This window comes from Microtus oregoni, unplaced genomic scaffold, assembly GCF_018167655.1.
Source record: "Microtus oregoni isolate MIOR12 unplaced genomic scaffold, Mior012 000036F_ref0000092, whole genome shotgun sequence".
In the NCBI taxonomy this organism is placed as follows: domain Eukaryota; kingdom Metazoa; phylum Chordata; class Mammalia; order Rodentia; family Cricetidae; genus Microtus; species Microtus oregoni.
The window spans coordinates 16,309,916-16,337,904 of record NW_024543095.1 but is presented as its reverse complement, the minus strand read 5'-3'; the positions used below and the strand labels follow the sequence as shown (position 1 = coordinate 16,337,904).

At 50.0% G+C, this 27,989-nt stretch overlaps 1 protein-coding gene and 1 long non-coding RNA gene across 3 annotated transcripts; one reads left to right on the top strand and one right to left on the bottom strand.

The window, feature by feature from the left end:
* Positions 1–561: 561 nt before the first annotated feature.
* Six3 (SIX homeobox 3) lies at positions 562–11,316 on the bottom strand. 2 transcript variants are annotated; one of them, XM_041631178.1, is made up of 3 exons: positions 11,210–11,316; positions 2,648–3,464; positions 562–908 (listed from the first exon to the last, which is right to left on the bottom strand). In XM_041631178.1, the coding sequence occupies exons 1-3, from the start codon at positions 11,271–11,273 to the stop codon at positions 716–718; spliced, it is 1,074 nt and encodes a 357-aa protein (XP_041487112.1). In that variant the 5' UTR covers positions 11,274–11,316; the 3' UTR covers positions 562–715. The 2 variants fall into 2 exon arrangements, with proteins under 2 accessions (XP_041487112.1, XP_041487113.1); XM_041631179.1 differs by lacking the exon at positions 11,210–11,316 and adding an exon at positions 10,822–10,930.
* LOC121432972 lies at positions 9,876–27,989 on the top strand. The gene is made up of 4 exons (XR_005972259.1): positions 9,876–9,929; positions 19,729–19,949; positions 21,484–21,551; positions 27,405–27,989. It is a non-coding gene; the product is annotated as an uncharacterized LOC121432972 (long non-coding RNA).

The window sequence follows — 27,989 nt, the reverse complement described above, 5'->3', positions numbered from 1 at the left end:
AAAAACAGAGAGAGAGAGAAAGAGAAAGAGCTAACAGAGGAAAGAGCAACAGAAGGAAGAAACATTTGCTATTTCTCTCGAGGAGTTTTTCTTTTTCTTTCTTTCGTTCTTTCTTTCCTTTAAAAAAAACAAATTCAGAACGGAGATGTCAGATTTTTTTTTCCTTTTTGTCTGTTTGTTTTTGTCGTCTTGTCTCGGCGGTGGTGGTTTTTGTATGGTCGACTCCTTAAATCACTTTAAACTAGAGAGAATATTTTCCCAGATACAAATAAATCGTCATGCAGGTGGGGTGCCGGGTCCGTGGGAACCAAAAGGAGAAACCGTGCTTGTCCTGGAAAGTATACAATTGTCACCTCTTTTATGTTTTCTGCCCGCAAGATCAGCGTTTGTGACTGTCTGTTGGCGTCGCGGTCCTTTGGGGTGGCCGTGGTGGTAGGTGGGGGGGGGGGGGGTTGATGGTTTGAGGTTAATTTATTTTTCTTTTTTTTTATATATATATTTTTGGCTGGGGTGGGAGTGTGTATGGAGTACGTGTGTGTGTGTGTGTGTGTGTGTGTGTGTGTGTGTGTGTGTGTGTGTACGCGCGCGCGCGAGCGCGCGTGTCCTGATTTCGGTTTGTTCTATGGATGGACCAGAAGGAAAAGGAGCCGGGCTAGGAGGAGGAGGGGATGGTGGAGGGGGAGGAGGGAAAGGAGGAGGAGGGCGGCCTTGGCTATCATACATCACATTCCGAGTCGCTGGAGGTTACCGAGAGGATGGAAGTGCCGGTGTCCGCACGCTCCGTCAGGCTGGACACACTGGTGGTGGGGCTGGCCGCCGTGGACGGCGACTCTGCCGAGCCGTGCGTGGGGCAGCCGGGCTCGGTCAGCGAGCGCATGCCGCTCGGTCCGATGGCCTGGTGCTGGAGCCTGCGAGAAAGAGAGAGCGGAGCCCGCCCTGACTCAATGGCCCGCCACCCTGCTCCCCTCACTGGCACCGCGGGGTGACTGGCCCGGCTGGGCCCGCACCCCCCTACCTCCGCGGCCTCCCGCGTCGCATGCCCCTAGCCACCGCCCCCGACTGCGCTTTGTGTCTTCCGTGCACCCAGCTGCTTGCTCCCTGAGTACCGCAGGGTCTTCCTAACTCCAGTCCCGGCTGCAAGTTCCTTTGGCTTAGGGAAGTGTTCCAGATGGGGACGGCCTTAGAGCAGGGGTTGAACCCCAAGCCAGCCGCCTGCGGAGACTTGAGCGATCAGTAAGGGACGCTGAGCCCTGGATTAGCAGACGGTGGGGAAAGAGCTTCGCTCTTCTTCCTCAACCTCGGAGGCTCTAGTAACTGGGCCGACTGCAAGGAGACCTAAAAATTCCATACAGCCTCCTGCCACGGCCTTCCCAAACATAATCCATTGCTGCGGGAGGTGGTGGTGGGGTTCTCCCAAGAGTACCCACCGTTTTACTTTCTGAGTCCCTACGCGGGGAGCGCAGGATCCGGGGATGAGAAAATAGGGAAGGTGGGGGTTAAAAGATGAGAGTAAGAGAGAGAAGCAAGAAAAAGGAAGAAAGAGAAAGCAGGAGGGAAGGATAGACTGTCTCTTTTTTCAGGCAAAAAAGCAGTTGCCTGAACCTAGTGTCTCCCCACAAGGAAGCCTTTTCCTGGTCCTGGGTGCTCCCCTCATCTGGCGAAAAGTGGCCTCCACAGGCAGAGGTGAGAGGGAAGTGGCTTCAGGCTTGAACCACCTAAACACACATTCACCAGGTACTCCAGCCACCAGCAGCTGTCGGGAGCTGAGGCTCCTGCTCCTTCCCAGGCCTAGTGCCTTTGAAGCGGAGCAGATCGAGGCTCTGTATGAGAGCTTTCGCTCACCCGAGCCCCCCTTCTTTTCCCTTCCCCTTGGACTCAATTTCTCTAGCCCCTCTCCTTTTTCTACATACTTCTCCCAACTCAGCTTTAAGGATTCACAAGAACCAAAACTACTTTGTGACTTTGTAACCAACTTGCTTGAAACAGAGCTGCACCTGCTGGCAGTTGCTACCCAACTAAGTGGACCAAAGGGATGGACGCTCCTTAGAGAACATAGAGATATTTAATGCTTGAGGAACACCAGGATTGGACACCCTTGTGTGAACACATTAATTAAAACACACTAGGCCTCTTCGCACCCAGTCTGCCTCTCCTGTTCAGGGTTCGTAAGGAAACTCGCTGGATGGTGGTCACAGGCCTTCCCTTTGTGGCAGGAACCCTTGTCCACTTGCCCCTCTTTATCGCTTCTGGACATCTCTAAGGCTCCCAACCCTTGTTTTGCCATGCATGGATATAATCAGACAGCAAATAGAGTTTTGGTTTCCTCCCAGCCTTCTAGTTGGGGCCAGGGTTGAGAAAATTTGCCAGGGGACTAGGGCTTCCAAGACCGGCACCACGGGTTGAGGACACTAGAAGCTCTCAGAGACAGTTCTGGCCCTGATAAAAGCCCCTCTTGGGCAAAGTAGCCTATAACCCTATCCTCCCCAGTTCCGGGGCAACCAAAAACTTTCTCCAACTACCCAGAGAGACCCGGCTCCTCCAGCTCTGGGTCAGCCGCCCCTACTATGCCAGGATAGCCTGCATTTCAACCCGTCTCCCCTTCCCCAGCCCCGGAGGCTGTGGCCCAGTCGCGATCCCCGCCACTGACCTGTTCTTGGCCGCCGCGGCGCGGTCGCGCTGTCGCCGATTCTTAAACCAGTTGCCTACTTGTGTGGGAGTGAGGCCGGTGGCCTGCGCCAGTTCGCGTTTCTTGCTGGGGTTGGGGTAGGGATCCTGCAGGTACCACTCCCGCAGCAGGCTCCGAGTCCGCTCCTTGAAGCAATGAGTCTTCTGCTCGCCATCCCAGATGGTGCGCGGCAGCGGGAACTTCTTGCGCACGCGGTACTTGTCCACCGGGCCAAGCGGGCGGCCGCGCAGCTTCTCGGCCTCCTGGTAGTGCGCCTCGAGCCACATGGCTTGTAGCTTGCCGTGAGACTCCTTGGTGAACTTGTGGTTCTCCAGGATGTGGTACAGGTCGCGGAAGTTGCCGGTGTGGAAGGCAACAACGGCACGCGCGCGCAGGATCGACTCGTGTTTGTTGATGGCCTCGCACGCCCCAGGGGCCACGGGCAGCGACCAGAGGAAGCGGCCCAGCCGCTCGATGTCGCCCGTCTCCTCCAGCGTCTCACAGACGCTGGCCACCTGCTCCGGCGAGAAGTTGAGGGTGGGCAGCTGGAACATGGACAACTCTTCCGGGGGGGCCCTGGAGCCGCCGCCGCCGCTGCCGCCTGCTCCGCCAGCACCGCCGCCTCCCGCACGGTTCCCGCCGCCGCCGCCTCCTCCCTCGCCGCCGCCGCCGCTGCCCGCAACGCTCCCGCCGCCGCTACTCGCCAGAAGTAGGGAGCAGTGGTGAGAATCGGCGAAGTTTGGCAACAAGAAGTGGGAGGAATAGAGGTCTAGGGGGGAGCGGAATACCATGGACTGACCTGAGAGGAGAGGAGAAAATTCAGGGAGAGGAAGAGAGAGGGGAGGAAGAGGAGGAGAGGGGCGATGAGGACCAGGAGGAGGGAGAGGAGAGGGGGGAGGAGGAGATGGAAAGGAGGGGGGAGCAGAAGGAGAAGGAGGGGGAGGAGGAAGGACGTAAGGGACACCCACACCCCACACACATCCACATACACACACACCCGCGCAGCCACATAGAGAGGGAGGAAGGAGAGCGGCCCGGTGCGCGCGCGCAGAGAGAGAACCCGAGGCAGAGAGGGAGAGGGAGAGAGAGGAGAGCGAGAGGAGAATGAGAGGAGAGCGAGAGCCAACCACCGCCGAGTCAAGATTCAGCGATTCCACAGCAATCGCCCTAATGACAACAGCCTCATAATATCTCCCCTAAATCCACAGTGAGTGCAGCATTGAAACATTTTGTTTCGCTTTTCTATTGGTCTGCGGCGTGTCGTTGTGGCGTTGCCACGGCAACCACTGCCAATCACTGTCAGCCCTGCCAATCAATACCGAGAACGTAAGGACGGTTTTACCACTTAGCCGGAGGGGGGGGGGGAGGGAGAAGAAGGCGAAACAGAATTTAAAAAAAAAAAATCTTTGCAACTCTTAATATCCTCTCTCTCTCTCTCTCTCTCTCTCTCTCTCCCTCCCTCCCTCTCTCCCTCCTCCCTCCCTCCCTCCTGCTCAAAGAAGTTGATCCAAAAATTCGAAAAGGAATGAGACAAGCAATTAGTTGCGGGGAGTGTTTCAGGAAGGGAAGGGGCTCCCAGCCTCAGGAGCACCAGGCTGCTTGTCTGTGGAGAGGCAAAGGACCAGGTGGCCCGGCCAGGTTTGCACATGGTATCTCAGTTACGACTTTCTGTCAACCTGCCCCCTAACAGTGGTCAAGAAGAAAGAAGAGAGGAGATCGGGAGGCCTATTGCACTCTCACCCCAGGACGCGGCTGGATGACCTTAGATTTGGGAGACAGCATCTGGGACCCAGGAGGTGAACCCGGGACCTGTGAGGGCTTCCCTGGCCAGTGCCACTGAACTCCATTTTTTTCCCACTTCCTTCCATGCTAAACTACGTAGCTCTTTGCGACCAGACAAGAATCAGTGAATTTTTTCATCCCCGTGTATTTTAAAGCACTTTCTCCTTCTCCAAAAGCAACCCCATTGTTTGTTTCTCCACCCCCAGACTTCAGCTGCCTCCCACAGTTGGAGAGCAGCAACAAGAACCCAGAAGCCTAGGGACTCTCTGGACCATGGGGAGTCTGGAGGATGCCTACTTTTCCTACATCCATGGGCACAACCACTGAGCCTTCCCAGCACCCTCTGAAAGATGCTGAAACTGTAGAGGGCACCCTGGGGAAACACCCAAGGCCTGAAAGTTCCTCGTTTGTTCATAGTGTAAATAACTATGGCAATAAACAATAAAAGTCTAATTTCTCCATAGGTAAGGTAGTATCACAACCCTGAAACAGACTGCCTCTCTTCCAAAGAACGCAGATGGCCTTCCTTGCCTGCAGGCGACCACAGCCCCCAAGCCAGCCACGGGCATTTATTCTTAGGTATGTTGCTTGTAAGAAGTTGTAATCTGCATCTTGAGGCCAGCCTCCCTTTGTCAGGTTTCTGTAACTATGGAAGTGTGATTTACGCAGATTTGTCCGGGTCAGAGACATCTTTCCCTACGCACTGTGTATATTTAGACAGGATTCGGTTTGGTGTTAAAAAGTGTATATGTTGAATGGATTCACACACAGTAGCCAACAAAGCCCACATTGTCGGCCCATGTACAACGCGTATTGAAACGCAGCGCCCAGACTTCAACTAATCTGCTCTCAATAAAGCTGAAATAATTATCCTAAGCTGCCTTTCCAGAAGAAAAATCATTGAGGAATTCAAAACTTTTTTTAAAAAAAAGATCTTTTCTACATTCCGATGCAGATCTGGGGGCGCGGCGCCGGGTACTCACCACTCGGGAGATCTCAATGAGGGAGGAGTGAAAAAGAGATTGTGGGAGAATTTAAATGTGAACCTAACTGGAGCCTGGAGCTAAAATGGTCGCAGGCCTTAACTCTCAAGCTCAGGTCTTTCTTAGGCCTTGATCCAGCAGCGCCAGGTTTTAAAGGGCAAGCCCGGTTAAGGGTAACACAGAGTGCTTGGGTTGGACTAGGGGACTATACAACTGTCTAGCTGGAGGCATGTGGGGGAACCTAAACTCACTGACTAGGGTGGAAGAACGCTTCCCCTAAAAGATGGGATCCGTCGAACTCCACTTTGGCGATCTGTCTCTCCATACATTTTCCTGTGGACCTGGAGTCCTTTTCCGCTCAGCTGGGAGGCTCTGGGCGGTCGCTCATTGCGGGGCCCAGAAAGAGTCCAAAGGTTGGGACACAAAAACAGACACTTCGTCTTTTCTTCCCGACCCCTTTCTCTTGTAGGGGAAGGATTATAGGCTGAAAGGTGGGAGGGAGAAGGGGCAGGAGGAGGAAGCGGGGGAGGAAGGAATGAAAAGGGGGAGGGGAGTGGGTATTGTGCCGCGTGTGGGGGGGGGAGAATTCCTACGGGTGGGTTTCCGAATATTGTGTTCAACTTTTTGAAAGCAGCTCGTGACCCCGAAACTGCATCCCCTGGAGCCGGGGACCCAGGCGCCAGGCGGGCGGGCGAACCCGGCCAGTCCCTCCCAATCCCCGCAACCCCCGCCTCCGAGTGGGGGGGAAACCCAGGCCTGGAGGGAGGCTGGGCAGGTGCCGCGGGCTGTGCCGAAAGCGCTGAAATCGAAAACCTTTGCCACTCAGGAAGAATTAAGGCAAAGAGATTGCAGACTCTGCTCCGGAAAAGCCCTGCACTCCAGCCACAGCCTGGTCGCTCGCGGGCCGCGGGCCGACTGGGTTTGGCAGTTCGGTGGCAGCCGCGCCGTTCGAGCGCTTAGCCGAGAGGAGGGCGCAGGCAAGGCGAACAGCTCTGAGTGCGATCCTACCCCGCCCGGGCCTGCAGCAGCCCGGGACTGTCTGAGGGCCTGTGAGCGAGCAGAACTGGGCTCTGCGCCGCCCTCTGAGCCCACCTCCTGGCCACTCCGCCGCCAGCGTTTCTCCGGCTTAGGCCGGAAGCGCTACGCTGCTTCCAAACCCGGTAAGTTGAGAGTCCTGAGAGCTGTTCAGGGAGGCGGGGCGGATGGTCCCCGGTGCTTCTGGTGATCCGCAGGGTCTTGATCTAAAAGGTTTGCGTGGCTGCGTGAGTGGAGGTGCTGTGGACGTCTAGAGTTTTTCCAAATTCCCATGCACTGAGCAACTCGGGAGAGCGGTTGGTGCAAAGGACCCAGGCTGCCTTCTTCGATAGTCTGAAGTGGGTAATAGGAGATCTAGGAAGAGCGCAGGACTCTTCCCGAGTAGGTGGGACGCTAAGAATCGCCTGCATCCCAATACTCTCAGAGCTGCAAGACCTTGGTGAATTAGCCTGTAGTCTCTCTCTCTCTCTCTCTCTCTCTCTCTCTCTCTCTCTCTCTGAGACTCAAGAAACTGGGACTTGGTGGATCTGCGGCTTCGGTACCTATGGAGGTCACCTGCTCAGAGAAAACTGCTATCACCGTCAACCCTGGCAACCGAATCTTGGAGTCAGAGTTCAGTGACTGGGCCGGAAGAAATGAGGGCATTTGAATCCGGGAGTGCTGTGTGGTGCTCTGCCAGGCACTTTTCTACAAACGTAGAAAGTCTCAGTCTAATCTGGGGATTTTGCAGGAACCCCACTCCCTCCTTATTTGGTTTGCCAAGGGTTTCGCAGGTCTGCGGGTGAGCGCGCTGCAGAGGGCCTGGGATAGCTACACCCTTGCTCAACCCGGAACTGGCAACCCAAATGGTCAGGAAGGTTGGTCCTGGGGGGGGCAACGCCTCTTCCGGGCTGTAGGGCATTGGAAGACGGAGATTGCTGGGTAGCGGGTGGTCTGGGCCTCCCCGCAAGCTGCAAACGAAGGAGCTTGGCGCAGGCCGCCAGGGAGGGCGCAGGGGAGCGCAGTACTCTGGCGGGGAGGCCTCTTCAAGGACCCCCGATTACTTTCCTTTGAACAACAACAACAACAACAACAACTGCTCCCTCCTCTCAGCTTCCCTCCCTTCCTTAGCCTCCGGGGACCCAGGCTTCAAGCAATTGTCGCTCAGGACAGTAAACACAGCTCAGTTGCCTCAACTTTCCCTGTGCATAAAAGTTCCCGGCGCGAGGGGAAATTTGAATATTTGATCAGCCCCTTTGAGTGACCCTCATTAGCCTGGCGCCCTGCTAAGGCCCCAACATTGCAAGAAAGCTGCTGGGCCCGGCATTTGTACGCCTTGTTAGCGCTGCTTAATGAAGCCGCCCCGACGGCTCAAAGGCGGCCTCTGGGGCCGGCAGCGCGCACCGCCGCCCGCTAAAGGCCCTTTCACCCCCCACATCCTCAAACAAGAGAGGTTTGGCTCTGTCTAGGACCTGAACACCTCCCACCGCCAGGCCCAGGAGGGTGGGCACAAACCCAGTCTAGCAGGCTGCATAGTAATCTAGCCCTAGGAGAAAGGAGCTAGACTCTGGGGGATGAGAGCTACAGTGGTTATGTGTATGGGGAAGTAAGGAGGTGGGTTTTACAGCTTTTGGATCGAGCTCCTCCGTGTATTCCACAAATTTTTCCCCACAGGGCCAGCTGTAAATCAATTAGCCACCCCAGTTCCTTATAGGCATGTCTGGAGTAGTGTTGGTCTGGCGGAAGGGCAGATACACAGGGGAGGGTCTGCTTTCCACCTCCCTTCCTCGGATTCCTTTGGTCTCACCTCCTCGAGAGGCCTCACACTTCTTTCCACCAATCTTCCGACAACTAGAACCCCGGGCCTGTATTTGAGAAAGGGTGGGCAGGTTCAGAACCCCAAACCGTCACCACTGCCACCTCCACTGAGCGCCACCAGTGAAATGAAGTAACCTGCCGCCTCTGAGGAAACCTAGGCACCACAGCCCGACTTGATGGTTCACACTTGCCTTCAGAGTACCTTTTTCCTGATCTCGCTTCAGTCATGTTTCTAGCCCTGGAGAGGCCTGAAGAAGGTAAAGAAGGTACCCCAGGCAAGGCCACTCTCCTTGAGCCAGACTGGGCCCAATACAATCCTGGAGGAGAAAAGAGGGGAAATTCTGGAAGAAAGGGAGTGGAGACAGCCACTATCTCCTCCTTTTCCTCTCTTCTTGGCCCAAGGGACATGGTTGACTAGTTAATATAAGATCTTTAGAAATTGTACTTTATTCCTCGAAAAGAATTGACTTTTCCCCTGCCCCCTCTCTCCTCCGTCGCCCTTTTCCCTGGACATTTGGAACTCAAGGTCTCCTTCTTGGATCCTTAAACAAGGCTTGGGAGCCGGGAACTCTCAGTTCTCCACTCGGGACCTTCTGGACGCTCTAGTCTCCGTATGCGTATGCTCACAACACTTCCTCTGCATCCACTGGGCAGAGTGAGATGCTGACCCCGGGACCCCATTCAAGGCCAGCTTTCAACAACTGCTGGAGACCAACGTGGGTCTAGGGTAGCAGAGTCTGTCTATCTGACCAGCCCCTCCTCCCATTCCTCCTTCCATTCAGCCCCACTGCCGTGCCCAGCCCCTTTTCCATTCCACGACCCCCTAAACCAAGCCCCGGCAGACATCCGTTGATCATCTCTGAGCTGGGCAAAGGTAGTGCCCAGGTCATGATCCATTCATAGGGCAAAAGCAGGGGTGGGTGCTCTTGGAGTGAAGGGAGACCTAAAACGAAGGGTAGAATTCAGTTCGCAGCTCCACCGGCTGCTCAGGGGAGGAGGCGAAGGGGGGGGGGTTAGAGTCCGCGGGCATTGGGTCGGGGCAGCAGGGACCTCAGGCGTCGGCGTGGGGGGCTAGATACGGAGGAGAGGGGAGGGGTGACGGGGGTCGGCGGAGCGCGCGGGGCGGAGGGGTGTGGGGCTCTTTAAGAGCCACACGGCTAGCAGGAGAGGCGTGCGGCCCTGTGCTGGTAACGCACTGACCCCGAAGGGGATTTAGCGGGAAGGGAGCGGTCGGGTTCTGGGGTCTTTGTCCTGGGGATCCCAGAGAGGCCGAGACACAAGAATAAGAAGCGGCTGCAGCATGAAAGGCTGCGAGGAGCGGCGGCGCTGCTGCTCTTGACTTCTGAGCAGGGCTTAGAAGGCCTGCCCCGGCTTAAGCTGAACTGAGGGTGCTGAGCTCTGAGCGCTGAGTTCACGGGCTCAGTACCTTGGCCTCTGAGCTGAGGAGGCGCGGGACTGGGAACGGACGCTGAGTCCTGGGTCTTCTAGGCAGGTCCCCTCTTGGATCTTACAACCTTGCGACCCTAGCGCAGGGCTGTGAGCCTAACCTGCCTCGCCTAACATGGCCAAAGAAATTTATTTTCCCAACTTGGCTTTTGTTTTTGTGTGTCCACCTAAAGCAGATCCGGAGCTGGCAGACCCCAGACTGATTCTCAACAGGTGGCTGGGTAAGTTTGTTTAAAGAATTCTGTATAAATAATCAACTCCTCCCCGACCCCTTTCCTTTCCCCCTCCCTCTTTCCCCCTAGGCGGGTCCGAGTTCGCTGTGCTCCTCCCGCCAGCCTTGGCGGGGGTGGGGGGTACTAGCGGCCTACCATGGGGGGGGGCGGTTCTGACTCTCAGTTCCTGGTTAGTAGACCCCTTGTGAAGTTCAACCCGGTACCCGGGAGTCCCAGTCATCGACCGTCATCTCTCATCTCCTTGCAATGAGCCTCTGCGCCCCAAGAGGGGGAAAGAGGCAGAGCGCGCGGCAGAATCTCAAGAGTAGACCTGCAGGAAAGGGGTCGAGGGATCCCTTGACCAGCGGTCTCGGGATTGGGGATACAGCAGAAAAAGAGCTCTTTATCCTCTTTGTGAGAGATGCGAGAGCCTGCCTGGAGGGGTGCGTTCCAGCAGCACAAAGCCGGGCAGATGAGCGGTTCTGCAACCAAGGGCATGGAGGAGGAGGTAGACGAGACCAAGGGGAGGTGGGGAGGAAATCCAAAGAAAGGCAAAGGCAAAAGATCCAGGGCTTCCGAGAGAAAAGTCCGAAAATGTCCTTAGTTCGCGCCTTGAGCAGATGCGCGCTCGGGGGCGCACAATCTCTCTCTCTCTCTCTCTCTCTCTCTCTCTCTCTCTCCTCCCTCTCTCTCCATCTCTCTTTCTCCCTCTCTCATTCCACACAGGTAGCCCCCACACTCTGTTGATCGTGCGGGGTCCATCGCACATGGCGAAGCCACCCTACCCCACACCCCATACCTCACCCCGCCAGCCCAAAGACTGACCACCCAAACCCGAGTCTAGGGAGTCGGGATGACATCCCCCCCCCCCCCCAGGGTAGGGGAGCAGGGAGGATCTTACCTGCGGAAAGGTAAGAGAAGCCGGGAGCGTGTAGCAGCGGCGGATAAATATTCATTAGGAAGTGTAAGTCCTTTCAAAAGGCTCTGCGCGCGCACTCTCGCTATCTCTCTTTCTCTCCCTCCCTCTGTCCTCCAGGAAAGATCTCCCCTCCACAAGCTATCTCACCCCCCCCCCCTTCCTGCGAAATACCGGGTGGATCCTGGGCTAGCTAACCTGTTGGGAAGCCTGAACTGCCGCAGCGCCTCTAGAGCTAGCTGTTTGCTTTCGCTCTTGGGGCGCGCGTTCCCCCATCCTCTCCCCTCCCTCCTTTTGCCCAGCCCCTCACCCCTCCTAAATTACTACATCATTAGCTTTATTTGGGGGGAAATAACGGAGCAGCCAGACGCACCTCTCCACAGAAGGGTGAATAGTTGATGCCCTGCGATGCAACCCCATATCCATCTCCACTTCATTCTCGCCCATCATCTGCACATCTTCATCCAGTCTCGCTTCTTCCTGTCCTCTTTTTCATCTGCACCTCCATCCTGTGTCAACACAACTCCCTCTCTAGCCCTCCCACCCCACCGCCACTAATCCAAATAACAGATTGGGTTGGGAGTGAGGTGGCAAGGTCCGAAGATCCAGTGTGTAGAGGTTAGAACTCCTCCCTGCCATGGGTATAGGGTGGTTAATCGGGATCTTCTTTTCCTGCATAGGGTTTTCCTTCTGACCCTGCAAGGGCAAATATATATATATATATATATATATATATATATATATATATATATATATAGCTTGGACGGTTGAAACAGATCTTTGGAGTGAGCATTAAGAACTTCGGCTTTACATATCTGGTGTGGGGTGGGGGGGAAGCGCTGGCCCTTTTACTCGGCCATAAAAGCTGCCTGGGGGGCGGGGGCGGTGAGGTGAAGATAAGTAACCTCACTCAATGTAAGCACGTAGGAAAAACTCACAGGCCCACAGCAGAACTATATGCTACCTGAAGTTAATCGCAAGTCAGCTTCAATCACAGAAAAATCACATCTAGAAGATTCCTTGAAGCCGCTTCCAATCTCAAGAGAACACCCTTCACGGTGCACTCCCCATGTTTGCTCTCTTGCTGGCGGGTGAGAACACCAGTCACCCAGGCCCTAGAGAGAAGTCAGTGGAGGAATATATCGCTTAGGTTGTTTAGAAACCCGTGATCATTGCTTTCAATACTCTGGCCTCTGCAGTCCAGGCCCTTAGGTCCCTCTAGGGACCCTGAAAAGTGGCTTGGTTCCTAGTGCCTAGGGGAGAAAGTGACTCCAGTTCTGACCCTCCTGCTGGGCGCTTAAAGTTAGGGTGAGGGCTAGAGGAGGAGCCCAGGGGGCGGGCCCTCATAGTTTGCAGACGTAAGTGGTGCTCTTCAGGGCTGTCTGGAAGGAGAGTTTCGCTCCATAACTCTAAGAGGGTTTGTTTGGAAGCTCACTGACGTGAACTACAGAGCTTCTGCTCTCTCCAGGGTGACTCAGGATGAAAGTAGCTAGGATGTCTGCCGGCTAGCGTCTAAAAAAATCAAGACATCACCCTGCCTCTCGGGTTTTTGTTTGTTTTTTGGCTCTTCGGAGCTACGGTCTACCAGGGGAGGTTCTAGAGGCTGACCGCACCCTTCCTGAATCCGTGTGTTGTGGGATGGCAGAGGGTCGCTCCATCTTGAAAAAGGTTACTACTTATTTGGATAGAGGAAGGTGTAAAAAAAAAAAAAGCCTAGAGTCCCCGGAACTGGGAAACGTAGCAACCTTACACCCCACCGAGTGTCAGGAACCTATCCTGGTCCACCTCCTGTCCCCAACACAGATCTCTGGAGTAACGCCTTCATCTGGAATTCAAGAAGGTATTTGCACTGTGATTGTGTGAGAACACACTTCAGGAGGATTAAAGGAACCCTAACAACAGAACTGGGGGAATAAAGAAGGGGCTGCATGCATGGACCGAATGCATGGGTACACACCCAGCTGTCCAGATGCAGACAAAAGCTACAGTGCCCACATAGAGTGACCCCAGTCAGGCACACAGGCACACGTGGACAGGAGGCCAAGAAGAGTAAACTCAGCTAGAATGCAGTACTTCCTGCAGGAGGTGTGTTAGCCCTGGTGTCTTCCTTTGTGAGGAAGAAACTTGGTTGAATCTTTTGGAAGTAACGTTTCAGGCCACATTCTGAAGAAAGAGCCAAGGAATCATCTCCCCCGAGCCTGCCTTAAGACTCGCCCACCTGCTCTGTTGGAGATACCCAAAAGAGGCACAGATTCCTTTTGACTCAGTTCCTCCAGTGTTGTCTTTTTCACCCTTTGCCTGGGAGATTGTGCTCTGGAGTAGGGCTTGGGTAGACAGCACAGTAGATGATAAAGGACTCTTAGTTTCCAATGGGAACATTCAGTTCAAAAGAAGCTCAAAATGTGGAAAAGCCCTGGTTGCTCACCCCCCCCCCTCGTGCTTTGCTTTTCTCTTTGGAAGTCTGAAGAGAACTATAGCCCTCCCCAATCCCAAACATATAAAAAATCTGCAAAGAATGTGCTAGTGTGATCTAAATTATTTATTTAACCGATTTTCTTTTATGGGATATTGAGACATTTCCACCACTGCTCCTCTGGACTGGACTGTGAGCCTACCAACGGGGTTTCCCACAGTGGTTTGGGGGGGGGTAAACTTAATGAGTGTGCTGACTTGTTTTCACCTCCTTTGCCTGTTGACTCCTGAGGAACAGTCCTGGACAATACCGCCCCAGTTCCCTATAGAAGAGGCAGGGACTGCTCCAAGCAGTGGTGTACTTCCTCATATTGCATTTTCCAACTTGCTCTCTTAAGCTTCTTTTCTGAGCCCCCTCCCAAGAGAGTAGTAGGAGTAAAGTCTTGGACCATTTCTTTAAAAGGACAGCAAGGAAGTGGGGGGGGGGAGAGGAAGGGGGTGTGTGTGTACGCTGGGGTGCTTGCTTCTGGGCCAACAAGCCCAATAACCACTCTCCAAAAAGCAAATGAGAGTCCCTGTTGTAAAGAAGAAATGACCCTCAAACACTGCTCCAGGAAACATTGCAAGGGATGTAACTAACTGTCCCCTGAAGAGACAGAGAGCTGTGACTAGGGGAGACTTTCTTCCCCTTTGTGAGCAGTTCTTTCACTTTTCCCTGACCATTTTAGTGAATTTGTTCTTGTTTGCATTTTGGACAATAAATTGTGGAAATCATCCCAGAGTCCATGGAATCTTAATCTTCGTCAGCAGAGCAGTTTCTTCAAAGCTCTTTTCTCCAGATCATTTTTCTCTCTCTCATGCCCGCATTTGAATCACCTGCTGGTGCACCTCAGTGAGAGACTGGGACCAAAAGAGAGAAACGAACAAGAATGCATCACCTCTCAGATCCAAAGTGTAACTTGTCTTCCTTCTAGCTAAGATTCAGAGCACAAAGAAATGAATTGGTTGTCTTCGGACATTTTCTTCCTCTTTGGGTGCTTTGCAGCCCTTCTCACCAGGAACCACAGCATGTTGGAACTGGAAGTGTTTACTCTGATTTTCCAGTCTTACAAACATTTTCAAACTCTGATTTAAAAAACTTGTTTATGTTGCTTTAGCTGCAAGAGGGTAGCATTCACCTCTCAAGCAAAGATCCACTGTTTTTTCCAAACCCCGAAGACTCAACAGACTTCGCGGGACATCGTTTATTTTTCTTTTTTTTACCCCTTTTCCTTCTGCCTAGAACACAGAACTAGGAGCGAAACTTCGGAGGTTTGTGCCCTCTGCTTGCACCGACAACTGTTAAGTTCTTGAGCAGCGCTCAATTTTCTTAACATGTCAATGCATAAATGCACATGCGTGTATGTGTTCCTGTCGGGTTGCCTACACTTTCTCAACAAACTCTAGCTGCCTAGATGAAGCAAACCATTTCCGTTGCTCAGGGCAAAGGGCTAAATGCCCTTGTGGGTCTAAAGTTGGCAGGAGATATCACCGGTTGGGTGCATGTGCACGTGTGTGATATGACAGTCATTACCTTCAACAATAAATTAAAATAACCAGATACCCCTTTAATCCTTTCCAAAACAGTGTCAATGCTCTAGAGATATCGTCTCACCTCCCAAGGTGTCTTCACTCCCAGAGGGCCCGGGCCCTCTGCTGCAGCCCAGCACTGGGCTCACGCTCAGAAAGGAGGTACTCCAACGGAAAAAATCCCATACATTTTTAACTACAGTGATTACTAAATTAATAGCAGGCACCAAGACAGATGTCAAAACGTCTTGAAAATGTTTATCTGTGAATAATTGAGAAGGTAGTGGGACGCATTATCTGATTGTGTAATGAAATATGTATGAGGAACAGCTGTTTGCAGCAGCCCCTTCCCGCTGCCGCCTTAACCAGGGTCCTTCTCTTGCAAGCAGGAGTCTTGGGGGAAGTTGCTCGCCCACTTTCTTCCACTTGGGAGTTCACTCGCCTCTTCCCTGGCTGCTAGGTACTGCTGTGGCTATTAGTCAACCTCAGAATCGCCTGCTTCTCTGACTGAGGGTATCTACACCGTTTCCCCCCAGCCTTGAGCGGTTGGTGTTCGTGGAGAGGTGCGGCTCCGTTGTCTGCTGCTCTGGCCACCGCGCCTTCCGGCCTGGCTGCCCGTTGGGTCTCCGTGAATGCCGGAGAGCAGACGATGGAGCAGCCAAGGCGGCAGCGATGGCCCGGAGCCCACGGAGCACCTGGCGTGGGCTGACCGAGCTACACGACCGGGTCAGGGTAAAGGCTCCGGAGCCCCGCGACTCAGCGGGGCGGGTCTGGGGTCACTGCGGGGTGACCGAGCTGGGGAGCTGGCTTTGTTTCCCTCTCTAGCCACACTGCACACTTCCTTCCAGCCCCAGCCAGCCTCCAAGCCGCTGAGCCTTGGCCCTGTTTGTTTTTACAGCCCGGAGCCCTCCACCCGGTCGCACAAATAGCCCTCGAAGCTGCGTCAACCGCCCCAGGCCGCGTCTCGGTTCAGGCCGCAGTCTAGCCTCCGCCTCGCCGCGCCGCGAGTTCTGGCCCCGCAGGAAGCAGAGGGGACTGGAGGGCTCCGGGATCTTCCTGGAGCCAGAGGGCACAAGGGACTAAAGGAGGGGAGGTGGCCGGGGAGCGGTTGAGGGCCTCAGAGGGTTGTGGAGGCCCAAGATCTGGGCTCAGAGGGGCGCGTGTAACTTGAGTGGCGGCTCCTGGGTTTCGGACACGGGCAAGGAGTAGGGACAACAGTGAGGTTAACAGATGGACTCCATGTAGGATCCTATTAAGCTTGGGCCTTGAATGTCACGTCAGTCATATGTACAAACTCAGTGACATCCTGCAGGTATACTGTCCCCCCTCACTTTTTGCTGGGTGCTTCCTAAGGGAGTGGAGCCTTGTCCCTGGCGCGGCGCTTCCAGTCTGCCTCAGTCGGGGGAACCCCCCCCCCCCCAGGTCTGCCTGCGGTGTCCACTTGTATAGTCCTCTGGCCCTTGGCCTTTCCCAGTTTTGGAAGCCTAGAGTCTCCTCCCTGGCGTTCCAGAAGCCTCTAGCCGCAAAAGCCCTGCCAGAACCACAGTTCCTGACCGCTCGCGGAACGAGGGTCCGAATGCGTGCGCCGCGGCATCCCAACACCCCGCATCTTCGCGTCTTCGCAGACTCTCTGCGTACTCGCAGGGGGATGAGCTCGGGCGTTATTTCTCAAGCATCGCCCATTTTACCTAATCCCTTATGTTTTTATTTTAATCCTACACATTACAGTTAATCTGTAATGATACTGCTTCGGATGAACCTGTTGCATACGAGGCACTGCAATTTGTAACCTTGGAAACTGTTTTAAATAAAGATTATAACAGGGGAGTCAATTGTGTTTATTCTTTGCGCAGGGGGGTGCGGAGAGGATTCGGCAGCTCCTCGGCCTCGAGGACTGAGTTTCATAAGAAGGGAGAGAAGACTACAGGGCAGAGGAGAGGGGTTTAAGGAGCGAAAGAGCGGCCTGAGTCTGCTATAGCGGCTCCACTCCCACGCCTTGGTATCTTTGGAATTCTGGGGAGAGTGGTAGGGCTTACAAACTGCACAAAACTCGGCGAACTTGAGCCCCTGTCTACCTCGATTTTGCATTCAACCCGGCCCTGCACACTCGGAATTCTGAACCGGCCAAGGGCAGAGAAGGGGGCGTATTGCAGCTCATGGTTTCTTCTATTAAATAAACCCACAGCCGCAGCAGCAACAACAAAACTGCGGCCACGGGGAAGCAAAATCAAACATAATTTCTTTTATTTATCTATTGCTTTTATATCATTAAAATATTTTTGGTCCCGCTGTATAAAATAGCATCCACTCTGATTATCACCTGCCATATCGGCTGTATTCAGTAGAGCAAAATTAACAATTAGCGGGGAAAAAAGCCCATCTTATATACTGTATCTGTCAAGATATGTTACAATTTCCATTAACAAAAAAACATTATTCTTGTTGAAGAAGCTATGAAGTATATCTTTCATGAGCTCTTTATTAGTAATCATGGTTGTCAAAAAGAATTAGATATGTACAGATTGTAGCTGCAAAGGAAATATTAGATGCACAGAATAAGATGTACAGTGGGATTGAGGCATAACTATTTTTCTTTTTAAAATAAAATTTTTACTGAGATAAAAAAACCTGAGCTATTAAGCTTCCCTAAAAGATGCTTTGTTGGTTTAATTATACTGTAGTTATTTTATAAATATGTTTCAAAGGAAGCTTGCCATATTGCATGTCAATGAGGGCTGTAAAGAAAAGCTCGCAAAAGCTAATGCATACCAAATACCAAATTTTCGTCATTAGCATTCCTATTTATTACAAACTAAGGGAACCTATTAGCAGATGAGAATTTCTATTTAGCTAGCATTACAATGTTTGGCCATTAAAATAAAAAGGGCAAAGTATATACATTATTTTTTCCCTTGGGACTATACATTCTGTTTGCCTAGAAGCTCCCAGGGAGACTGGGAGATATTTCTGATTGGGGAACAGAATTCTACAGTGGGAATAGGCCAGAGGGCCCACAACCCCTATTTTTGGTTATGGAGCTTAATGCTATTCATTTGGAGCAAGAGCAGAGCAGGGCTGAAACCTTGCACCACGCTGAGATCTGCGTGGTAACCACAGCCCTTGAGGGGTCTTTTGTCTTTAATTTGTGTCATGAGCATATGCAAATCATTAATTGTTTCTCCTCCAGGCGAGAGAATGGATAGTGATGGTAATACTGCTTTTGTTTGGATATTAAACTTTCCTTCAATGCTCCCTAGACTTTGGTACTTCTCTCAATGTAGATTTTCTTGGTAGGAAACCCCACTACTTCTGCTGCATAATAATTCTAGAAATGCTCACTTACAGATTTGTGCCATTTCAAAAGCAAACAGACAGTTTTTGAGTATGCAGGGCAGTTCTGCTCTCTGCAAGGAGAGGGGATGCACGTGAGCAGCTGAATGAAGAGGAGAATCTTTCCAACCAGTGCGATTTTTAAAAGCTCCAAAGATCATCATCTTTTTTAAAAAAAAAAAAATCAAGGCACATTTTTAAAAATCTCCTAACTGGGCAGGAAAATAAGTACATTTACAAAACTGAAATGTAACATTCAAAATAAGAGGACTGTTTTGAATCCTGTTAGGTAAAGTTTGTTATTATTGTTTTTGCTTTTGTTTTTACGTAAACACAGTAATAGCTGTTCGAGCCTTTCAGATGCCCCAGTTATCAAGTTATCAAGGGAGGTAAATCATGGTTTCTTTTGCATCACAATTCAGCTTGGGCACAAAGTCTTCTGCTTGCTTCCGCTCATTCCATTAAAAAGAGTGACAATTTGCATGAAGACGTCTCTCTGAAAAACAACAGGTATCAGAAGGAGAGAAGGGACGTCCCAAGTCCTGGAATCAAAATGAAGAATGAAAGAAAGGAACATTATCAAAAGCAGCCATTATTTTTTTTTTTTTTGTAAATCTCTTATTACGCCTTTATTACCAATAGAGAAACCAGCGGTGTGTGGTTGGTGAGGTGGCCATCCTTCCCCGGTGACCCCTAAGCAGTGAAAGTCGCTTGCTGTGTTGAGGAAACATGGTTGCTTTGATGCCAGGAGACCCCAAAACCAAAGGAAACCCTCTCATCTCTTACCCCATTCTCTCTACACGAGAAATCAGCCCCTAGGTCTCTAAAGCATACTTGATGCAGAGGTTGGAGCAATGGCTTTGTGAGTACCAAAGTGTACTAGGAAGGATGGCACTGGACAGCAAAGGCCAGAGCTACACAACAGCTTAGCTAGTTCAGTCCTCACCCCAACCCACACCCACACCCAAGTTCACTTCCTGATTCCTTCCCTACTACTACCCGAATAATCCAAATGGCTCCCCTTATACTTCTCCCCCAACACATTTTCCTATTCTAGGCCGAATGTAAATGTCACCAACAGCCGAGAAGACTGTTTTCCATATATTTAAACCCAAATGGCTTAAATCTCAGTGTGTGTGGAAGATAACCCAGTTTAGGTAGCCTTAAATCCCATTTCAAAGAGCTGATTAGGAGAGACCAAGGCAGTGATGGAGAGATAGACTGGCTTCTTCAGAGCACAGACAAGTACAGCGGAGGACAGCAGGTGTCCCGCCAGGAACAAGCAGGAGTCTAATCTCAGAAGGCTTCCGGGAAGAGGTGAGGTTTGAACTGGACATTAGAGGTTTAGTAGGAGTCTAAATGGTACGAAGTACCATGTAGAAAGAAGCTGGTATCCAGTTAAGCCATAATATCACATCTGACCTAAGGAGGGAAACCGAGTGCTTATTCAAACAATTGAGTAAATGATTTAATGGCAAAACAAAAACAAAAGCCTTAGAAATACTTCTGAATATTTTGCCCTGGGTTAGCCTGCCTGTTCTTTTAGCCTAATATTCTCTTACCTCTCTCCCACTTTCTAAGGTCGATGTCCCATTCCTTTCTCTGGAGGCCACCCTGGGAGGTCAGCTTGAGACTGCAGCTGATGTCTGCAGCTGATGAGTCCTGGTTGCTGCAGTCATACAGGGAATGCATGCCCTTGTCCAGAGTCCTCTATGGGTGGACATCCTCACCCTCGCTGCCTGGCCTGTTTCCCTCACTGCAAGTTTTAGGAGTTTTGCATTTTGAACACCCTCCCTCACAAGGTACCAATTTGCTTGAAACATCTCAATGCAAAGCGGCTAAAGGGTTAGGTTTGTAGAAAAGGAACCCAGGAACCCAGTCTTTGGAAATGGCCTCTAGATGAAACTCAAGGAAAGCTGGGCCAGCAACTGAGCACAGATAAAGCTTTGAACTCAAAGTAGCTCTGTTTTTTGTCACCTGAGAGACAGAGATGATACTTATCTGTTTTGGTTCCTTAAGCACACAAACAATTATGAAGACTGACTTTTTTTTTTTAACCTAGCTCTTGTCACCAGCAATGGCAGGATTTGGATGACAGTAACAATTAGGAACATTTTCCCCCTCTTCTAGATATAGATGCTTATTAGTTTGAACTCTAAGATATAAATTCACTCTGACTGTAGTGGTATATACTTGTAATTCTCATGCCTGGGAGATAGAAGCAGGAGGGTCAGCAGTTCAAGGTCAACCTTGGCTACCTAGCAAGTTCAAGGCTAGCCTTACGTCTGTCTTACGTAAGTCTACGCCTTAAAAAAGAAAAATACAAATTGAAAAATTGGAAGTAGAAAAATGAATAATCTGGGCAAGATGAAAAATATCTACGCTTTTCCTGATTTCTCTTCAGAATGTGTTTATATGCTACAGTGGGTCTTTGAATCTGACACATGAACCCCACTCTGGGACACAGCAGGCACTGTCTCTTCAGAGAAGCATTTTACTGGGGTGAAGTGGATCCCAGATTGTACAGTGAATCCTGCTCTAGGCAGGATATCCCGTCAACCGTTCCTCTTTGTATCACCTCCATTTGGATGTCACCTTCACCCCCATAGACCTCTCTTCCCCCCCACCCCATCTCCCCTTCCTTCTCCTCCCCCATTCTTCCCTTTTCCCTAAACAAGCCTCTCTTTCTTCCCAAACTAAGCATGCAAGTCAACAAGTTGAGAGCAATTCAATTTCAATAATTTAAACAGATGTCTTTTGAGCTTCCTGGACCGAAGCAAAAGCCCTTCCATAGGAAGCACCTAATTCAAAGGGAACAGCAGGGTTATGAAGAGCTCTGCACCATCTGGGAAAGAAGCAGCAGCCCAGCCACTCCTACACGTACCAACCATCAGGGTTCATCCAAGGGAAGCTGCTCTCCCCGGAGCCCATCTCTTCCCGGTTATAAACTGTGTTCAGAATATGTGGTCAGAATGTGGTCTGTAACCGTGTGAGGAGGGAAGTCATCCATTGCCACATTCAGCAAGAGTCCAGGAAGGGCTCTGTTCCACTGCATTCTCCAACGCCCGACCAACTGACCTCAGTGTGTGTGGGCACAGAGCAGGCATGAGTACGTGTGTGGCATATTTACAAAGTCAGCCAATTCAGGCTAGTCTGGGAGTCTTGGTACAAAGGAGGAAGTATTGGATGACCTTGTGCATAGGAGTTGAGGGGAAGGAGGAGTCTGCAGAGATTAGGGAAGGAAGAGGGCCTGTGACTTCATTCTAATGAGTCCTATTTCCCTGGAGAGTTGTTCTGAGTAAGCAGTCTTCTTTCTTTCCAATTACTTCCTTGCAGTGATCTGTGGAGAAGCGCGAAGTTGAGGAGGAAGAAAGGGACCCGTGGGCCCAAGCAGAATTCTGAAGGTAACATACACCCACCTTCCAGAAATCCCAAGTCACACAAGGACTAAGTATCGGCCAATCATCAGGAATGAAACAGAAACTGATGCCGTCACTCAAATTCTTTTTCTGTATGAGCGACAAAAAGGCTGGATGGGCCAAGAGTGGATGATACCCAGACATCCCTTGATAATGAGAGCTGCATTCCTGAGAGGTCTCACCTGTTCCCTCCTTCAGCCACCTGGATCACACTGGGAGGGGAGCTAGATTAGAAGGGGATGGGCTTCTGAGAATCTGCAAAAGCAGCATGCTGGACAGAAGAACCCAGAAAACCTGTCTCAGAGACAGCTCCTCTGTCCACATGCAAAAGGAAGGCACCCACGGGGCTGAAGGGGCTCTTACGTCTTGTCCACCAGTCACAGCCCCGGTGTCCTCAGAAGGTCTCCAGCCCTCGGCAGCAATCTAGACATGTGTCGGGATGGTTGAAAAGCCCATTCTATCAAGTTGAACAACTTTCTGGTGTAACCTCTGAGAGGCCTGATTGTTTATTCATGCGGAAGCAAGCCGCCCAGTTCATTTGGCCTGTTTTGCGACTCTTTGTTGGTTTGGGGTGTGTTATGGTAGCTGCAAATGGCTTCTCAAGTGGCATTTGCTGACATTCACTGGAGTCCATTTATCAGCATCCACCAGCTCACCTCCATACATGCAATCCATTTTGCTTTGTTCTTCCGAGCAACCTCCTTCCCGACACCCGTGCCCTGAAAATGATAAATGGCAAGGTGGCGTCTTTCCCAAGCTGCACTCAAATGTCACTGTGAAAAATCTTTAATGGACTAAGTGTAGCCTTTCACGTTACAACTTGTCAGGTACTGAGAAATTCTAGAGTTTCTCCTTAATCCACAAGTCATTGGAACCACACATCTGCAGGCAGAGACTAATTATAAGTTGTACCAGTCAGACTGGGCAAGCAGAGACCGAGGGGAAAACATTTGGTATCAGTTAATTCTTTATTACTATCATTACTATTATTATTATTCTCATTCCATTTTTTTTTGCTACTCCTTTTTCTACTTAGAGAATGTGCCAGGTATGAGCAATCTGTTACTCTAATGAATTGAGCGACAGCCCCCAGCTAGCTCTCCACGCATGCTCACAATCTCCACATACATTCAAGCTTTCTCCAGAATACTTTTCGTCTTTTCCTCCAAGACTCAAAAATCACCTAGGCTTCTCCCCTCTGAATCTGAATCCTGGTCCCTGAGGGCTGGTCAGAAAGCAGCAGTGTAGAGGTATCTGCAATATGTCAGCCTACTCACCCCTCATCAGAGGGTGTGGCCGTATGGACATCGTGTAGAGCCTAGAGGCTCACATCACCAATGAATAAGCCTGCATTTTCCTCCTCCATTGCACACTTGGCCATCACCATGTCTCTTTCAGTATGGTGGCCTATGGACTTCCGCTGAGTCTTGCACAGGGTTTGCTTGCGCTGGTTTTACCTCAGTGAATGGGCTCAGTTCACTGGCTTTCTCCACGGACAGTCAGCCTTGTCTATTGGCCATTTCAGTGTTTTGGCACCTGCTTCCCAATTCATGTGTTGAAACCTCATCACCAATGTGATAGTGTTGGGGGATGGGTTTTTCTGGGTTGCTATTTGGTCGTTCAGGTGTACTCTTGTTGTGTTTTTTTTTTTTTTTTTTTTTTCGAGACAGGGTTTCTCTGTGGCTTTGGAGCCTGTCCTGGAACTAGCTCTGTAGACCAGGGTATACTCTTATGAGGGAGCTACCAAGAGGCATCTTGCCCTTCCACCAGGTAAACTAGGAAGCACGACCTTACCAGCGTGGACTGCTGATGTCTTGGTCTTCCATTTCCTAACTTCTAGAACTCTTTAGAATACGATTCTGTTGTTTATAAACTATCTAGCTTACATTTTATCTTATTTTTATTTTTTTGAGGAAAGGTCTCATGAAGACCAGACAGGCTCCAAACCTGCCGTGTAGCCAAGGGTGACCTTCAGTTTCTGATCTTCCTACTTCTACCTCTTCATCGCCCAGTAGAATTGCAAGTATAGTATATGCCCGGTGCTGGGGATTGAACCCCGGGTGTTGTGCATGTTAGGTAAATGTTCTGCTGACTGATATTTTGTTATAGTGGCCGGAATGGACCAAGACATAACCGTAGATAGAACTGACTGATTTGCACATGTCTGTATGTATTCTAATGAATATGCCATAATCAATTAATATTGATTCTGTAGTTGAGTTTAGAGGTCAAAGAGTGGAGAAGGGAGAATTCTGAACCCAAGAAAATGAATGATATTACTAGAAACTGTACCCGCCATGTGCTAGATGCTACAGACAGAAGATTTTACCAGTCTCTGGTTGTATGCCCCCTTTCCCCTCTGGGCCTCCCTTCACCCCATCTCTTTATGTGAGTGATTTTCTTCTCTGTCTTTAGCCCTTTGGGACCCCTCTAACAAGTACAGAACATTGGTCACATAGAGTCTTAGCACCCAAATAGTTTTAACTGTCTGAAATCCACAGACCCTGCCACTCCCATAGTGCTGCTGCACCAGAAAACAAAACAAACAAACAAACAAACAAACAGAAAAGGCTTTGTTTCTTCTTGTTTTGTCTGTTTTTAGTTCCTTCTGAAATGCATTTCTCCAGAACTGGTCTCAGCCTTTTACCTCAGCTCACATACTGATTAGAATGAAGAAAAAAAGCTGTGCCCTCAGCGGCCAGGCATAGCAGGGCAGAGCAAGCATCCACACATATTAAACACCTGACAAGCGCAGACGTAGAGAGCCAAGGCTAGCCCCATGAGGGTGGGTTCTATACCAGATAGTGTCAAGCCCAGTAATGTCTGGAGCCATAGCTCCTAGAAGGCCAGGACAGCAGGGGGTGGTAGTGCACATTTTTAATCCCAACACTTGAGAGACAGAGGCAGGTGGATCTCTGTGAGTCTAAGGCCAGCCTGGTCTACAGAGTGAGTTCCAGGACAGGTTCCAAAGCTACAGAGAAACCCTGTTTAGGGGGAAAAAAAAAACCAAATAAACAAAAAGAAGGCCAAGTCATCACAGAGGAAAGAACTTCAGTGTCTTCACAGTTTCGACAGGGCAGAAAATCAAACCAGGTTGCTGAAAGGGTGAGATCCTCTATGAGAACCCACTAAAAAGCAAAGCGCAGGTCAGGGTGACTTTATTTATTTATTTTTATTTGAAGTGCTGTGAATTGAACCTAGGGTTTCACACATGCTAGACAAGGGATCATACTCAGGAGTGATTTTTCTTTCTTTCTTTCTTTAAGGGATGGGCATGGGACAGAAGTAGGAGTGGAGACAGGGTCTCACCATGTAGCCTGAGTGACCTGAAATTCTCTATTTAAATTAGGATGGCCTAGAGTTCATAGAGATTCACTTGCCCCTGCTTCCTGGGCGTTGCTATTAAAGGCATGTGCCATCACACCCGGTGCCTAGGGGTGATTTTAAAGTCAACGGCTATATCTTTGTTTACCTGGCTGCTTTATTATTTGGCCTATAAGGTGTTTGGGATATACAGGTTAAAAGATAAGCACTGAGCATGGTGGCACTCTGCCTTAATTCCTTTCTCTCTAGTACACAGAGAAACCCTGTCTCAAAAAAACAAACAAAACGAAACAGAAAGATAGAAGATGTTCACATAAAACTTTCATTATTGGTTGCTTTTTTTCTCCCCATGATTTCTGCAAAATTAGTCTAAACAAGCAACCAGCACCACCACCCAGATCAATAAGAACCTGTTGTCCCTCTATTGATGAGGTTAGGCTTTGTCAAGGGTAAGATTCTAGATGAGATCTCTGAGATGTCTTCTGGGTGTGGGTGTGTCTGTGGTGTTTGTTTGAGAGTGTAAAGTGTGTGCACCCTCAGCTGAGCTGAAGGAAGGGCCTGGAGCAGAAGTGAGTGAAACATTTTTTGTATACAACAAAATGCAAGGATGTCCAACACTTAGTTTCTCTCCCTGACAAATCCACCTTCATCTGTAATTGCAGGGCGCATGTAATAATTCATGAGCTTGCTTTTCAGACTTTCTCATATATTCCAGAAGTCCTTCCTTTGATTTAATTGTTTGAAAGCACAGGCGAGTGTTGTAGGATATTTGTACACTGTGTAAAGATACATTGCTCTAATTGGTATAGTTAATGACCAATAGCTAGGCAGGAGATATAGTTGGGACTTCCAGGCAGAGAAAGAACTCTGGGAAGAAGAAGGTGGGTCACCAGCCAGTCTCAGATAAAGCAGCATGGGTAATGTGGAGAGATGAGGTGATGAGTCACGTGACAGAACACGGATTAAAATAAATGGGTTAATTTAAGTTATGGGATCTAGTGGGACAAACCTAAACTAAGGTCGAGCTTTCATAATTAGAAAGTCTCCATGTTGTCATTTGTGAGCTGGCTGGCAGGACAGGAAGGACTGGCCACATTTAGCACTCAGTGTGGGGTACATACACAGAGCCCGCTGCTCCCAGTGTACAGAGGTGAGCCCATGCACTACTCTGCAGCAGAAGACTAGGGAGAAATGCCCGCCACAGCATGGACACAGCAGCTTCCCAGAACTGGGGCAGTTAGGTGCAGCTGGGATGATTAGTCGGACCTGAAGGAGGCAAAGCCAGCCATCAGCTCCATCAAAGCCACATGGCAGAGAGCCTAGCCAAAGAGTTTAGGATTTATCTCACATGGTCAGAGAACACTGTAGGTGCTTAGGAAAGTCAGGTCCAGAGCAAAGAAATCTCAAAACAGATACAATATGTGTGAATAGGTTTAGGTGCTGAAGAAAAGAAAGAAAATGGGTATAGTCAGTCATACAAAAAATGTTTAAAAATAATGTCTTTAAATAAAAAGTAATGTAGAAAAGAATAAGTCATGTTATGATGGGAAATATACAAGGTGTTGGTGTAGGAGGTCCTTCTGTCTATGTGTTGCTTTCATTGGTTGAATAAAGAAACTGCTTGGCCTGATAGGGCAGAACTTAGGTAGGCAGAGAAGACAGAACTGAATTCTGGGAGGAAGAAAGCAGAGGGAGAGAGCGCCATGGCGCAAGGTCGGACATGCTAAATCTTTGCCGGTAAGCCATGACCTCGTGGTGAACACAGATTAATAGAAATGGGTTAAATCAAGATGTGAGAGTTAGCCAGTAGGAGGCTAGAGCTATTGGCCAAGCAGTGTTTTAATTAATACAGTTTCTGTGTGATTATTTCCGGTGTAAGCTAGCCAGGCAGCCAGAACAAAGGGCCACCCTTCTTGTGCAACAAGGTGTCTGGGTCCTATATGGTGCTTTCTTGGCTTTGAATTTTAAAATGCAAACAAACAAAAAACAATAGTGCTGAGAGACATTGGATTCTGGAAACTGCTAAATCAAACGAGCCTGTGTGTGTGTGTGTGTGTGTGTGTGTGTGTGTGTGTGTGTGTGTATTTTGGTTTTTCGAGACAGGGTTTCTCTGTAGCTTTGGACCCTGTCCTGGAACTCCCTTTGTAGATCAGCTGGCCTCAAACTCACAGAGATCCTCCTGCCTCTGCCTCCTGAGTGCTGGGATTAAAGGCGTGTGCCACCACTGCCCGGCTCAGCCTATATATTTTAAGAATGTCTTGCCAGGTGGTGGGGGCACATGCCTGGAATCCCAGCACTCATGAGACAGAGACTGGTGGATTTCTGTGAGTTCGAGGCCAGCCTGGTATACAAGAGCTAGTTCCAGGATAGGCTCCAAAGCTTCAGAAAAACACTGTCTTGAAAAAACAAAAAACAAAATCAAAACAAAACAAAAAGAAGAGAATGTCTTAACTTCAAAATGGAAGTCAGAAAATATGTTACATTGGGTAAGATGTTTTGCTTTTGTTTCCACAGGAAACGGAAAGCTATGGATTCCTTCAAAGTTAATGGAGATCAGATTCAACAGGGGGAGACCTCCTGAGGATCTTGGCTATAGAAAAAACCAAGAAAGACTACAGGACGTGTGACATATATGCAGATCCCTCGACATGGGAACAGCTCTAAGACTGATGAGACATGATAAATCTTGTTGACTACAGAGTCCTCACAACTTTTTGTTACATGCCAGCCTTTCACATAGCATGGATTGAGGCCCGGCTATAGAGTCCAAACAAATATAAAGTTCACAGATGCCATTTACCTGCTCAAACATAAAACAACAACAACGAATCTTTCACTGACGTCTGCCTACTGCATATTCCATTCTTGTGAACCAGATACCAATGGAGTCAAGTAGCCCAAGTGACCTAGTCTCTCAGAATGTCTCTGTTGCAGTTTCCTCAAAATTCAGCATCCAGAACAATTTCAAAACTGCTGAGATAGTTCAGCCTCACAGATTATCTAGCCAAGACTTCAGATAAGTTCTACACTTTCCCATCACACAGAGACTAAACATAAACTAGTACAACTAGCTCTCCCAGGACTTGATCATTATCCCAA

Bases quoted from the DNA above. Each gene is read 5' to 3' on its own strand.
- Six3 (XM_041631178.1), bottom strand. From the start codon at position 11,273: ATGAAGTGGAGATGGATATGGGGTTGCATCGCAGGGCATCAACTATTC. The intron at 3,465-11,209 runs GTGCGTCTGGCT...CTCTCCTCTCAG, and splicing joins ATTCACCCTTCTGTGGAGAG to GTCAGTCCATGGTATTCCGC. The intron at 909-2,647 runs GTCAGTGGCGGG...TCTTTCTCGCAG, and splicing joins GCCGCGGCGGCCAAGAACAG to GCTCCAGCACCAGGCCATCG.